General features: G+C 37.5%; 1 protein-coding gene across 2 annotated transcripts in view; it reads right to left on the bottom strand.

The window, feature by feature from the left end:
- Positions 1-596: 596 nt before the first annotated feature.
- LOC139966865 (programmed cell death 6-interacting protein-like) overlaps positions 597-16531 on the bottom strand; it is a 30989-nt gene continuing 15054 nt past the window's right edge. For both annotated transcript variants that reach the window (XM_071970301.1, XM_071970300.1), the window contains 11 exons: positions 15579-15732; positions 13620-13846; positions 13160-13382; positions 11779-11902; positions 10271-10448; positions 9132-9353; positions 7502-7661; positions 6959-7107; positions 6089-6223; positions 5024-5186; positions 597-4178 (listed from right to left, as the gene is read on the bottom strand). In XM_071970301.1, coding sequence (XP_071826402.1) covers positions 3793-4178; positions 5024-5186; positions 6089-6223; positions 6959-7107; positions 7502-7661; positions 9132-9353; positions 10271-10448; positions 11779-11902; positions 13160-13382; positions 13620-13846; positions 15579-15732 — 2121 coding nt within the window. In that variant the 3' untranslated portion in view covers positions 597-3792. The remainder of the gene's footprint in view (positions 4179-5023; positions 5187-6088; positions 6224-6958; positions 7108-7501; positions 7662-9131; positions 9354-10270; positions 10449-11778; positions 11903-13159; positions 13383-13619; positions 13847-15578; positions 15733-16531) is intronic.

Genomic DNA, 16531 nt, shown 5'->3' with positions numbered 1-16531 from the left:
ATGATTCATTTCAGCCTATTTTTATATTAAATTGTTTCTTTTATCTCCCACACAGTTTATCTCTCACCTCTCCTCTTCCCCCTGTTGGTTTCTTTCTTCTCTCCACCCTTTGTCTACTAATCCTCTCACTTCAATCCCTTTTGTATTACCTGCTCATTAAACCTATCTGTAATTTGTGTTTGTATTTTGTCCCATGTATTTTCTGTTACTTGTCACTCAGCCTCTGAAGAAGAGCCTGCTAGGATCGAAACGTCAGGCCCACTTACTTTTACACATACTTTTATATTAAAATGATAAGTTAGCCTTATCCATTTATAAATGAAAAGAATAATACCTATATATATATATATATATAAATATTTTTTCTAATTTTTTTCCACTGCTGTGTATTCCATTCTTCACATTATCAAGTCAGTTTAACAAAATTAACTCCAAAAGCCTCCATTCCATTCATACAAATTAATGCCCCCCTCCCCCCCACCCACAAATAGTTATAAATTCCAGAAATACAGACCCAAAATATGACTAACAATAAACAGGCTCTTTAACTAAATGTTTAAGGTTACACTGAAGATGGGAACAACGATTCTTTCAACTACAAAAATGAACAATTGCTCAGAAATAAAAGACAGAAAAAGCTGTTGAAATTCCTTGTAACAAAACATCCTGCATGGCTTCAAACGAGAGCTAATAGTCAAAGGACAATATTGTCTTAGTAAGTAAGAACCCTTGATCATTGTGTTTATTTATTTCTATTCTTTCTTTACATAATCTGAAGGATACACATAACAATAAGCAAAGACTGTTTTCTTATTAAAAGAGTAGTTTCACATTTATTGCTTCCGAGATGAAAAACATAAGAGAGAGAGAATACTGTAAAATACTATGGAGCATATAAGCATTGGTTTCATTGCATTTCTCACATTGTACACACTCAAGTGCACTGCCAACTAGAACCATACATGTTTCAACGGCCTACGTAGTTCATTTTCCAATACACATATCCTCTACTATGTGTATTCTTCCTTCCACAATGTATATGTATGTATATTAGATCCTCCTGCAAGCAGGAACTCGCGAAGAAGCCTCATTGGCTTATAAAAGCCGCAAGCTGACCGAAGTCAGTCTCTTACATTCATATTTAACGTCCATGATTATGAATTGCTAATTGTCAACAACTCTGTAACTGGACGACATACATTAATCTGGGAGTGACTCGAACTGGGGACCTAATGATTGAAAGGCACCGGCGTTAACCATTGAGCTAACAATGGAACAAAAATCAGCTGGTAATCGACTTTATATGTGACACTCATGTCAGAAACCTGGCAAATACTGTCTCTGTTGGTGTGTTAGTTTAGCAAGTGACATAACAGTGAGAATAATACCAGCAGACTGAGACAGTCATTTTGTATTCCTCCTTTGTACTACAATTTAATTACAACGGAGTATCTACTCCACAGGAATAAATCCATAACCACGAGAAATGTGGGCGTGTGTGAAAACCATCTACGCATTCCACAACATCTCGCTAAACAAAATCAGAAGTAGGTTGCTGATTGCTTTACCGATGCCATTTATACTTAATTAACATAGCCATTTGTTTCCTAATTATTCTACTACTACATATATATCTTGTGATCATGTAAGAAGTACGACTTCGTAACGACAAACATCGTCTTCTGTATCAAACTCAGTAATAAACAAAAATCGACAGAGGAAATATGGATCTAACACAGACGAGCAAAATCAAATCATCACTTGAGACACAAAAAGAAGAAACATTTCGTTTATGAATATTCAGCTCTTTGTCGTCCTGGCCAGCCAGTTGGGACAATTTCCTAATGCTATTACCTCTCTAAACTGTACTCCAATATCATGCTTCAAAGCACTGGTATTGACAGTACAAACAGTTCCTCACCTTGATCTGATAGAAACTTGATATTCATACTGCTCGTACTGACAATACGAGTGCTCTGAAGCTGGACTTGACACTACAGTATAGAAAAAAATTGCCCCAACTGGGTGTCCTGGCACAAACCTAAAGAGGGAGCAAATCTGGTTAATACTTCATACCTAGGGTATTTTCACACATAATTGCCCAAACCATCAAGGTGGTAGGTAGTAAATATTGTCTGTACGTCAAACTTTCTGATTGTTTATTGTAATGAAAACATCAGACAAACGTCATTCATGTGAGATATTGCCCTACAGCCTCTACTCCTATCGAAGTAGTCGTACAGCTGCCGCTTGACGTTCGCAATTTAACATATGTACAGCTTAAATTTAAAAAAAAATCACTTCAACATAAATTATTAACGAGGCACATTCTCAAAAGTAAAGCGATGCGAAAATTTAAAGTGAAACAGCCTTTTTCAGTTTTCTCATCTCCAAACTGCTAATGCTGTGATTACAAAACGTCTGCAATATTTTGTTCACTGACTGCTACGGTTATTGAAAATCCAAAATAGCAAAGAATCTTCTTTTCATCCTCCAGATAAAAGAAGAATTCTTTCCACTTTGTATTAATTAAGAGGCACTTGTTCTGTACTTGGAGACAGCTGGATTCTTACTTTGAGACTAAGCACTTACAAACCTTCAACGATTTGAATGCTATATATCAGTATATCACCAAACACAACTCCTGCCAGATGTTACATCTAAGATCACAACAAAATTGGTACAGGTCCGATGGCTTGAATATAAAATTCTAACGGTAAAATAAGATGAACGAATGCGCTAAAAATTGAAAAAGGGACATCTGCATATAAAGCAGCTGGCTGGGTATGATGATAGGCTGGTACAGGACTACAATGTTTATAATCACACAGAAATAGTTTAGAACCTTCCCAAAATACCATCGTACAGAAAAATTACAAACAAGCTCCTTGAAATTCAGAACGATGACATTACAATGTAGACTGACTTTGTAAGACCTTTTTTTCTCTTTTTTTGCAAGTTTTCCTGCGTTCCCTCTAGAAGCAAAATCAGTGGAATAAGGAGAACCGTTTTTTTTATCCCCCGGGCAACATACAATTTGTCATGAATGAAATGATATTGTGATGGCTATTACAAATGTCACATCTGTGCAGTTAAGACTGACAATGCACATAGGAGCCTTCCATATTGTAATACTCAGAACTATGCACACAATATGACACATTTACTAAATTCCAGTCACCAGGAAATGAAAAAGGTTACCTTCAAGGATATGTGTGACATTTCTATTATTTTCTCCATGTGCGGTGTTTTAGACGAGCTCCACTTAGTTTAACACTTTTGAGTGAACAAAGGTATAATACCTAAGTCTGGTTTTACAGTATTCCTTCTACAAGTTTAATTTGAGTCAGCATGCCAAAGTCAGCTTATGAACACTGCAATGCCGAGAGTATTAATTGTAACCTTTTCTGCATATGACATATCACCTTGTTTGTTGAGCAAAAGTCAGGATAAAATCAAAATGATCAAAGAAACTAAAATCCTTGTAGCACTGACATAAAATAACTCCTTTTAAAGGCAATCATATTCCAATTGATTATCTCTGACATTACACAACAAACACAACTTTCTTTGCTGATTCAATTGACTTTTTTTTGCTGTAATAATAATAGTAATAATATTCATATTTCTAATGTATATACTACATTATGAGCCAAGGAAAAGACCAACTCCAAACCATTAAAAAAGATATCAAATGTACATTATCAAGAAATAGCTTACGTAGATTAGATTGCTTACATGTATTCTAAATAATTTCTTCCAAAAATATGATTGGTTTTACAACTCGTTATGTTAACGTGGTGGGGGTTGTTGGTAGGGGTTGGGATAACCTGCTGGGGTGTACGGATACTGCTGCTGTGGGGGCTGTTGTGGGTAGGGATTATAGCCCTGGGGAGGCTGTTGAGGCGGTTGCTGGTATCCAGGGTACTGTTGGTACGTTTGAGGCATAGGAGCATACCCCCCATAGGGGGCATAGGTGGGCATCGGTTGGTAGGGAGCGTACTGTCCCGGAGCCTGTGGTGGAGGTTGCACCTGGTACGGTTGAGGAGCTGTTGTAGGAGGAACAGTTGGAGGCGGAGCTGTTGCAGGGCGGGGAGGTGCCCGACTCGGAGGAGGAGGGCGGGCCGGAGGTTGAGAGTTGGAAGCTGCTGTTCCGCGAGCAGCAGGGATAGGTTTATCTGTGGAAAGTGATGGAGATATGTAGAAAGTCCATTAATCATGGCTTTGTGGATCATGTGGACTTGTCCATGGAAATGAACAAGGTAATAACCATATACTCACTTCACCAAGATCAACTGTCATGCTGAAAGCCTAATATACAACTAAGGCCAGTCATTGGTAAATCAGCTATGAGAATATTGTAGAAATATTACTGATGTCGGTGCATACTCTAACAAAACTATAAGCTATGTATACTACATACAGGACCTGGATATTTTTCAATCCTTGCGGGGCTCTTCAGAGGCAGAACTAGAATGGAAACAGACTAAAAATGGAGAGAGAGAGGGAACAGGAATGAACTGAATGGATGGAAAGATCAATTTAATTGGAATGTTCAATCATGAATAGAGCAGCATTAGACAGAACAAAGGGCATCTCACAGGCTTTCTGTAGTAGATAGGCACTCTGCGCAACGTTTTTTTCGTTAGTCTTTCTTTGTGAAAAACAGAATATTTTATTCAGACAGTAAATCCAAATCATTGTGGCAAAGTTGATGACCTGGATAAGAGGCCTTACCCAACAAACGCAAAACAACTGTTAATAATTGTATTAATAATAATGATATCATAATAATATTAATAATATTATTAGTAATAATAATAACAATAATAATGATATTAATAATATTAGTAGTAATAATAATAAAAATAACAACAATAGCAATTTATAATGCGCACATATCCGCCCTGCGGGTTGCTCAAGGCGCAATATAAATTTAATTGGAAAACTGTTTACTATACTATAAACCAACAACCCTCACACACTGTCATAATAACCTTTAATCATAACCATGGTTACCAACCTTGATGGTGAGCAGGGGCGGCTGGTGCTGGATTGCTGGACATACTGGCAGCTGCTGCAGTCAGATCACGGAGCAGCTCCTCCTTCTCGGTCTTTCGAGCAAAGCAGAAATCAGAGACTTTGCTCTGGAACCTAACTAGGAGCTGAGTCAGGTCATTGTAGAACTGAGGGCGAAGAGAAGGGAAGACTTAGATGGTGACTTGAATGGACTTAGATATATACACATACATATGTACATACATGCACACAATCTTACATAAACAAAATACATACAAACACGCACACATACATACAAACACACACATATGGGTGTGTGTACATATGTATTTTCGTACATAATGGAATTGGTATGGTACCATAGACTTTCTTGAAGTACTTGTGTAATTTCTGTTAACTCTAAACCACACTCAGTCAGCCTATGCGTTTATAATTAAAGATGAACACATAAGTCGATAAACTTGGGTTGCAATTGTGTACTGCTCTTCAAAGTTTGACTTATAATGACTTTAATTCACAGTATATAAGATTTGAGCTGGCTTCGAAGTAACGTGAAAGTGAAGCTGTTAACACTAGTGTAACTTAATGGTAGTCCAACAGTGTGGCACACTGGACTAGGGAGTCACATGTATACAAGACTAGTGTAACTTAATAGAGGTCCCACAGTGTGGCACACTGGGCTAGGGAGTCACATGTATTCAACACAAGTGTAACTTAGACTAGTGTAACTAGTGTAACTTAATGGTACTTCCACAGTGTGGCACACTGGGCTAAGAGTCACAAGTATACAACACTTGTCTGCATTGCATACACTTGAGATCGTAATTTCAGACTATCTTTAACGACTGATAACCCATTGTTCACCACCATCAGGAAGATTTGCACAACAGTCACTACAAATAATGTGGAGCCAGTTGGGACAAATAAGGGTGATTAATGAGAGTGGAAATGGCAGCGCCATGCAAAGTAAGTCTAATAATTGAAGCCGGTTGTCACAGACTCCCATTAACATATCACTTAGGGTACAGACGTACTAATATTCAACATATTTATAAAGAACAGTAAAGACCTTTGTTCCTTCTTTGAGGTTTCCTGTAAGTTCCATGTAGACATCGAAAGCCCCGGCCAGATTCCTCAACATCTCCTCTCTCGCCTGTCCGCTCACGTTCGTACTCTTGGCATTACAGAATCTGGTGTTTGCATCCTGGAGAGGACAAAATCAAGGATACAAAAAACAATGGTTAATGGCCATTCTGGTCAAGATAATTACTTTCAAAGAGGGTTACCTATTGATGGCTAACACTGTCAAATAAAGACATTTTATGCATTTTTAAATAGGTTTGCTCTTCCCTACAGTAGGAATAAATCATGAAACATTCGTCGTCTCCTTGTCATACCTTGTAGATTGGATGTTTTCATTTACGGGAATACTCGAACACATTTTTGAAGTTCATGCAATCACTGAAAAAACGTTGTCGGCGTTATTGATTTGTAGATTTGCTAGAGGGGGCGGAGCCCTACTTTTAGCATGTTGAGACTACATCAGAAATCAGGGATGAGCCTGGGGTGAAAAAAAAATCACGGAACTTTGCAAAACGTTTCCAGTTTGCGTATGCTACAGTGTGTTAGGATAATAGTTTTTGTCCCCAAGGTAGAAAAGAAATCACGGATATTCCACGAATTTGTGGAAAAAAGCTCATGCTTGAGAAACAGGAATCTTCCTACTTCGAGGATACTCCATGGTTGGTTCACTGGGATAATTGACACCTTTTCACTGCATATTATCCACGAAGGACGTCAGACACTGTCCGCGACCGCACAATTCCTATGAAGCTTAACCTACTAAGGTTTGTCCATGGCTTGGTCGATCAGGATAACTGTATGTTTAATGGTAAAGTATTAAAGTGACTTGGTTCACTCAGATAATTGGAAAACCTACCTGAATGTTATTGAGAAGAAGCTCCTGCCTCTTAATGCTCTCTTGAACCTGCTGAATCAGACCGTTAAAGAGTTGATCTAAATCTTCATTCGATATCTTTTCTTCGTCTACTGCTCCGCCTGAACTTAGAGAAGACAGGAATCTCACCTCTGAAAAAAAAAAAAAAAATGATGAAATATTGAAGTGTCATAAATTTTGTTCAGTGGCCCAAACAAATTTAGAAATTGAAAAATCCATGGAATACACACAATAAATCTCAATTCAATCCCTCCCCAACTCCCTGCCCCCCCAAACAAATCCTTACCCCTCAACTGCATTTAATGAGATTTTCGGAGGGGGAATTGTAAAGGATTAAAAACTATAAAAAAAACTCTGAAACGCTGCCGTTAAGTATTAAAGTTAATCTATAAAATGGAAGTCTGGAAGAGACGACAAATCCCAAAATGAAAACTCGTTTGGAATCAATTTTGGACCCAGTTTCGTTTCTCGAGAAGCGGACTACTGGATGAAATCGAGAGGGATGGGGGTAAGAGACCAACTTACGGACGTCGGATGAGGCGGTCTTGATCAATTTCTCTGTGACCTCCCTTTCATTCTTGATTGCGTCTACCTTACTGAGATGTTCTCTCAGTTCTCCTACCACCGTGCTATCCTTGAGGGCTGATGCGGCTGAAGCCGGGGGCAGAGAGGCGGCTATCTCGTCCTGATGGGAGGTGTGGGATAATTCAAGTCTTTAATATACATTTCGCACTATCTCAATACATATTCTTTTAATTTTCTATCAGAGAAGTGTTTCTTTATATTATACTCGGCAGTCGTTGGCAGGTAGTTCTGTCGATAACGATTTTACAATCTTCTGGGAAACGAAAGTTTTTGAGAGGGAACGATCTCATTGTGAAATATGTTATGGCCAGCGGATGGACTGTTACTACCTAAAGAGATGTTTTAGCATCATGGAAATAGACTGTGTCATTTGGACTTCTTAAGAGGCAATGTGAAGTCTCAACTTTAAACTTACAACATATTTGACTATTTATATCTGATAGGATATACTCTAGTCCGTTACTCATTGGTTAAAGCTCCTGATTTAACAGCTTCAAAATGTTTCTGATATATGGTATACAGAAACTTGATCATTTTATGGGAAATATACATTGAATGGTCTATTTATTGTTCATTTACAATTTGTGTTAAGTACTTTCTTCAACATACTAAAACAACATGTTACAATTTCCTGTTGTGTGATTATATCATGTTATGTCAACATTTTTCAAGTTTACTTTTTAAAGTTAACAAAAAGTGTCGCTTGCAAAAGTATATAGTCGATTTCAACACATGTTACATTGAAATAAACATTATATTTTCTGTTCTCATGAAATACTTCCTCTTACCAACACTTTCACATGAATCAGACAACATGAAAACTTTAACCAGCCATTGGTGATTCATTGTATTCTCTGTTATTAACATATGTCTTCTTGACAACATGGACAGAGGTACATCAACGACATGACCGTTTTGATTAAACATTCACTTTAAATAACTTCCGCATATTCTCTTTAGCTAGCTATGTTCCTCACATTTCCAAACACTGTCAAATAAACATGAATTATACTAAATTTTTGCCATTGATTTTCATGGGATCTCCATTTTGCCTCCTGTTACTATAGAACATTTCTGTCACAACACGGTCCAGAATATATCAAATATATTAAATTTGTGACTTGCCGTTGACTTTGATGAGATCTCTGTGAAGGCAGATGAACCTTACAACGATAAGCAGCAGCATAAGGGTGAAATGGAATGGCTTACAATTAACTTACACATCACCTCAGTTGGCTAACCAGTTTACAGTTGAGGCTCGTTTTTGTATGTTTTTTTTGACAATTTGTACGACCATTTCACAGTGGAGAATCTTTGGGTTTTACCCTGGATGCAAAAACCCATCTTTTATTTACCTCCCAGATGTTACCTTTCAATGCTTATAATGCCCCACCACTGTCATCAATAGCACCGGTGTATCGTACCACAGCGTACAACGTATATGACAAGTATCTAATATTTGTAACCGACCATTGACTTTTATATAACGTCTTTCTATATTATCTGTTTATAGAGAAGAACAGTTCTGTCACGTTCCGGTCCGATATATCAACAAATATCTGAGGCTTACCGTTGACTTTGATAGGATGTCTATGTATTCTCTGTTAGCGTTATATTTCTCCTTCACCACATGATCAGCCTGAATAGCATTGTCTAGGATCTGCTTGTACTTGTTGCCCTCCGACCTGATAGCAGCCGTGAGTTTTTCTGACGGGGTTCGAGACCATTTCTCCTTGAATTTTTCCTTCATTTCTCGATCGGCCGTAGCTTCGTTGTCAAGGTCCTTCATTGCCTGGTTTACCATACAGGGGAAGAAAAAGTGAAAAAAATTAACTACTGGTCAATGGAAAGTTTGTCCAAATCTTGGAAGTGGTTCTTATAAGAACTATTTCACCTCCACAGTGTAAGAAAAATATATACATATAACACTGATAAACCAAACCAAACAAGTTAATAATTCTGGACGAACCATACATAGGCAGCAGTATAGTCAAAGGAAGGGTGAGTGTGGGATGAAGGGTGGGTGGGGGATGAAGGGTGGGTGGGGGATGAAGGATGGGTGGGGATGAAGGGTGGGTGGGGATGAAGGGTGGGTGGGGGATAAAAGATGGGTGGGGAATAAGGGTGGGTGGGGATGAAAGGTGGGTGGGGAAATAGGATGGGTGAGGATGAAGGATGGGTGGGGACGAATGATGTGTGGAGGATGAATGATGGGTGGGGGATGAAGTATGGGTGGGGGATGAAGGATGGGTGGGGATGAAGAATGGGTGGGGATGAAGAATGGGTGGGGGATGAAGGATGGGTGCGGATGAAATATGAGTATGGGATGTAAGGTTGGTGGGAATGAAGGGAGAGGAAAATTAGAGGGGGATTCACAACACTATCCCTGATGGAGGTCAATGGATGGTGCAACAAAATTTGGAAAGTGAAGATGGCGTAAAAATGTAGAGAAAAGTAATGTCCATTAAACCACTCTTGATAACCTAAGTTCTAAGAAGACTGTTTAACTTTCTTCCCATTGAACAACATCACGACTAATCAAACTAAAGATCAAGCAACTTTTGATCAGTGCTAACCAGCAGGTATATACCAGCAAAGACATATCAAACGAGATCTTTCCCTAAAATTCAAAAGAGTCCAAAGCAGAACTGTTTATGCCTTTGGTTACCCTCCATGAAAGATATTTGCTACGCCCTTCACTAGCCATACCTCTGAAAGTATTGCTCTGTTTCTCTCCAGGAGTTCTGGGAGTTCACTGAAGAGTTTATCAATGGATACCCGTCCTCCACTCTCTTGCAACTGTTGAGATTTTTCGATGACCGATTGAGGAATGGTGTCCCCTCCTAAATCTTCCACGGCTGCTGGGAGGTTTAGTGAAGCAAGCACGCTATATGAAAAATACAACAAAATATCATTACAAATATTGAGAGCACCTTGTGGTGAGCTGGATGAAGAGAAACAATGTTTTACAACTATTTCCAAATGACTGGGCTACAGTGGCTCCTTCTTCATTTTCTACTAGTAGACAGCAACAAAGTATGTGACACATACAAAAATACAACAGAAGAAACAATATTAAAATACCTTTCAAATGATTTGGATCAGGAGAAAAAAAAATTTCAATTTCCAAATACACATTGCACCTCCTAAGGTGATAGAAGATTTACAGAAGCAAGTAAAATACTTCAAAGCAAAAAAGAAGGGGCAAAAAAATGGTAGAAATGTCTTTTTGGGCATATCGAGTCACTTTGAAAGATTTTTCTATGAAGATGCAGTCAGTCTTTGGTCTATGGCATAGGCGATTTTAGTATTTGTGTTATGTGTACAAAAATATATGACTACAATATTATACTGCACTGTGTTTTAATGTTTCCTGCATGTACAGCATATGTTATGTCCTGAGTATAATATCAGCAATATGTAACATATAACACAAAATACTATCAACATAACCTACTATAACATCACATACTACTGTATAACATAACATACTATAACATATGACATTATAACATGACAGACTTTAACATAACAACATATCACTGCTTTCCAAAACAACTGGCTTCTGTAACTATATGTAACATATAACACAAAATACTATAAACATAACATACTATAACGTAACATACTATAACATAACATACTATAACATATGACATTATAACATGACAGACTTTAACATAACAACATATGACTGCTTTCCAAAACAACTGGCTTCTATAAGTATTTGTAACATATGTAACATATAACACAAAATACTATAAACATAACATACTATAACGTAACATACTATAACATAACATACTATAACATATGACATTATAACATGACAGACTTTAACATAACAACATATGACTGCTTTCCAAAACAACTGGCTTCTATAAGTATATGTAACATATGTAACATATAACACAAAATACTATAAACTAACATACTATAACGTAACATACTATAACATAACATACTATAACATATGACATTATAACATGACAGACTTTAACATAACAACATATGACTGATTTCCAAAACAACTGGCTTCTATAAGTATATGTAACATATGTAACATATAACACAAAATACTATAAACATAACATACTATAACGTAACATACTATAACATAACATACTATAACATATTACATTATTACATAACATTATTTAAAATAACAACATATGCCTGCTTTTCACACATTAAGTATAGTCCTGTTCCTGACTTACGTATTCAACAACTGTGTGCTCTCTCGTAGTTTGCCAACCTCTTGGTTTACGATGCCCGCTTTCCTGTTCTCATAGGCAACCATGGCATTATGTATGGAGAGGGGTACCAGCTTTTCAAAGAGGTCTACAAAGGGCAAAACAAATATTAATGATAATAATAGCAATAATGATGATGAACATTTGTACTGGAGCTGTATCCGTCACAAAGACGCTCATGGTGCAGTGAAACAAACAGTGACAAAGGGCAAAGTTAGTTAACAGACAAAGATTGAGATAACAAATGGTAAAAAGTCAATTTGAAGTAGTCGAGTTCTAGAAACAGATGAGTCTTCAGAGTTTATTTGAAGGACACAAAAGAGAAGGAGGGAGCTTGATGGATTCAGGTAATTTGGTCCACAGATGTGGGGCACCAGAAGCAAAACAACATTGTCCCCAGGATCTGCAATATATATGTTATCCATGTATACAGTCAAATATGGCACAGAAGACACCATAAAAAAAGACATCACAGGTTTAATTCTGTCATAGTGGACACTATCCCAATTTATACAAAGAGAGTTATGAAGGTTTTTCAAATGATGACTTATTAGAGGATGAATTCAGGCAGAGTCTTAGTCTTGATATGTCGCAGTCCCACAAAAATAAGAGACATCGGAGTGCTGGTAATTATTTCTACAGCTATTCCAGGTTTTTGAAGATATTCGCCAATAACATCTCTGGATTACTCCTTTAAGGCTAAATTGATGATGAAGTCGTCTCCAGAGAGCAGACCGAGATGTTAATCAATTGTTTTGTTAATTATAATACCTTAACCAAAGCATGCCCTCTTCTTCACCAAATAAGAAAACAGAGTTCCCATGGACGACCTTCTAAACCATTAGTCAACATTGTAATGCCTTTTCTAAAATTGTCATTTGAGATCATGAAAGTCTAATGTTTCCCATTAAGTCTTGCAAGTCACCTGAGGAACAGATCAAATGGTCTCTGTATGAGACTACATAGTCCAGTCAATTTCATTGAGTGAACCTCTGCTGTTTAAAAGGGTCATTTCACAAAATAATTAGTAAAGAAATAAGACTTGGACTGATAGAAGAGCTTTTGTTTTTACTGATCAAACTAATTTTGTGCTTTTTAAGTCACTCTTTTGCAAGTTCAAAATTCACTACGCTCACCCTGTCTAAACTTTTTGTCATAAAATGTTGAAAAGGGAGTAATTAAGTATGCAGTGGCCCTCGAGGGGGTTACAAACAAAATGCACAGGATGGGCACTCCGAGATTAAGTTTCAATGTTAGCTTAATAGTATTACCACTGCACGTGATAGATTAGTCCACTTCAAACTCAACTTACAATTTCATATAAACCATGAAGAACACTTTTTACCTGTAAAGTTTTCCGTCATTTGAGACTGCACATCTAAAATCTTAGCTATGACAGCTGACCCTGGGGACTTCAAGTTCGATACTTCGGGGACGATATCACTGTATATCAACTCGTTATCCTTCTTCGCCGCAGTCAGCTCTTTGTGATATTTTCCGGCCAACTGCTTGGTCTTCAGCAGGCCACCGCCTCTGGTTTCAGCTGCTTGTAGAAGGCTTACTGCATGCTGGAAAATTAAGAAAAAATCATGTAGAGAATAAAAAGAGACTGCTTCTAAACATTTGTAATGATAATGGTCAAAAACTTACAGTCTAATTTGTTACATTCAAGTACCAAGGCAAGGATAATTAGTCAAATCAACGAGTGATTGATTTGCTGCACTTTTCATCTTTTTGTTTTTTTAGAGATACTTTTGCTGGCAAAAACAATGAAAATGAAATAGGAGAATTTGTTTCATACTCACATCGAGACGGGCTATTTCCTGGCCGTACTCCTTGCCGCTTCGGCAGACCAGAGCTTGGTGGTACTCAGAGTACGCGTGCATCAGGGCCTGCTTTCCTGCTACGATTGGCACCCACTCTTTTGGTAGGTTGAGCGACACTTCATCGAGCTGCATGGCGTTCAGGGCTTCCGTATAGAGGTCCGAGGCGGCCGACGCAACCTTACTTATGATGGCGTCTTTCATCTTGTCTGAAAGTGTATTGAGAGGCAATGGACTTTTGAGGTTGACTTGATTTCCACGTAACTATAAATGGTACATAACATGGTATACATATATACATACCTACAAGGAAGTAGAGGATGTCTGAAGAAGTAAAGGCTTTTACAAGCAGTCCCTTCCCCCCCCCCCGCCCCTAGTACAATTTAAGAAGAATGGGTGAGGGCTTAAAGAAAACAGAACAAGAGAAGGAGAAAAAACACTGGAGAAGAGAGGGTAATAGTAACAAATAAACTGATCTTAATGATCGTTAAGTAAATGAGAAGTCCTTTGTATTTAAAGGACGGTAAAATTTTAACATTCTTAATATCTTTATCTAACTCATTCCATACAGTGGCACCACTGTGAACGAAATGGCCATGAGATACTTCACAGGTGGTGAGATTCGAACCAAATTATTTAATAGTATAGTTATAGTTAGGCATGTTATACCTGAGTTAAAGATATAAGTCTATGGACTTATTTATACATAGGAATTTTCAAAGGATTATTCTTTGGCAACAGAATTCATCTCTATCTTAAAAACTGTCTTTAACAGACCATGAACGAGGATCATTTAAGCTCGAGATACATTGTCGTAATGCTTTAAGTTTTTGACAAGTTACTCTTTATAACAACAGGCTAAATGCCATTGATGTGATTGTAAGTTAGCACAAAGCCTCAATGTGCAATAGCATGACAGGAATAGGTGTTAAAGAAAATAATTTTTTATGGTCTCAAATAAGACATTTGATGCTGTTGGAGGTCATTCTCCTGTTCTGTAGCTCACACACGATGCTAAACAAATGCTTCCTGGTACTGTTATCAGATTTATGAAAACAACAGATTATCACTCTAACAGTATGGCCCGGAATGAGGAACTGACGCAATTATATTTATATATCTGCGTTTACCAGGGTATTCCAGACCACTGTAAATCTGAAAGCCGGATATGTTGAAAGATAGAGCAAAGTGACCTGCACAAAAACTTCTATTCTACATTACAAGTCCACAAGAAACTGTAAGCTCTCCCGAGAGATAGAAGAAATTTTGAGAGAGGGAGCAGGATTCTACCCACTGACCAATAGGTGCTATTTAAGCTGACCACATACTGCCCTCGGGCCTAATCACGACCTGACCAGACTCCGCTGTTGTGACCTAGTTTTTATGGTTGGGAAGACGCATCAACTGAACTGCGCACACTGACCAACTCATCAGTGCATACAACGACTGTTTTCTGTTAGCGACGGTGGGAAACGGATTGCTGGTAGAAGTCCGAACTTTAATGACCAATTCTTAATTTTGTGAGATGAATAGAGGGCTATATACAACAAAATCCTCAGCTTTTTGGGAATTGATTTTGATGCTTTTTGTATAAAGTGTTTTTTATTCTTTCACGATTCCAAAACAATTACGTTCATTAACTGCACTAGTCCATTTTCATTTGAAATATTGCTGTAAAAAGATGACAAAATTTGTGACATTTCCCAGTTTGCTTTTATAACATAAGTATAGGACATGTAGGGGTGGTGACATGCTGGGAAGAGAAATCAAATGAAGTTACTAAATATCTAAGAGGGTGGATGGCTATCATTTGACCGATAAGGTGAGAAATCCTCAAAGAGAGAAACTAACCGTTAAGACACAGCTCGTCTGCTGCGAAACAACCAAATCAAATCAAATGAAGAAAGACGAATTAGGAGTGACTTTTTTATAATGTTATACCTTGTCTAGCTTTTTGAAAGAAACTCTCCTGGGCTTGAGCCAACATTAGAGCTGATAATCCGTTCAGCATGGAGGCTGTCAAGTCACTGGTCTTCACCACTTGTACACCGGTGAAGATGGTAGTGGTCAGTTGTTTGAAAATACTGGCTGCTTGCTGAAAATCGAGAGAAGTAAGAAAAACAGCAAAAAGTTACGCACACATTTTGAAGTGAGAACTGGGCAAAACTTCCATGAAACTTGTTTCAAATGGTGCCATCACATAACCTCTGCCCCCCACCCCACACACACCCTTCCCCTATCCCTCACTTTCATTCTCTTCATGTAAGCCACTAATAATCAATCAATACTGCACTTACATCAATGATGAATTTCAAAACTGTAAATACCTATTTCAGATGGTTTTGAATTCACAAAACAAGTTGTATACTTTCAAAATTCATAAAGTAATTTCTTTATTCACGTGGCAAACGCGTTAATATTCATAAAGCGATCAAATATATCTAAAAGCTAGCACCAGGGATTGACTCGGCTTCAAGAATCAATATAACAAACAACCATAACATCAAACAGGACACAGTATATACGTATCGCAATGACAAGGAGTTTGCAAGACAGGTGAAACAGCAAAGAAATTTCAGTGACCAAAAATGTAAAAATAAAATGAGTTGCTTTTATAACTTTTTTGTCACTGAAGAGATCTTTTACATATAAAAAAAAAATTAATAAAAAATACCATTGTTGTTTATTAACATTAGATCTTATGAACCAATAAATATAGATTACATCTGAAGTTATCTTCTACTGTGTAATTATATACATGATCAATGTGTGACCTGTTTTTCTCTTATAACCTCACATGTTGAAGTTGTGGGTTTAGCCTCTGTATCTCGCTACATAAACTCACAAGACTTTGCTATCCATTTAGAATCTACAGTTATGCACAGACTGCTTCT

This window comes from Apostichopus japonicus, chromosome 4, assembly GCF_037975245.1.
Source record: "Apostichopus japonicus isolate 1M-3 chromosome 4, ASM3797524v1, whole genome shotgun sequence".
NCBI classification, from domain to species: Eukaryota; Metazoa; Echinodermata; class Holothuroidea; order Aspidochirotida; family Stichopodidae; genus Apostichopus; species Apostichopus japonicus.
Note: the sequence above shows the minus strand (reverse complement) of the source record. Positions and strands in the feature narration are given on the sequence as shown.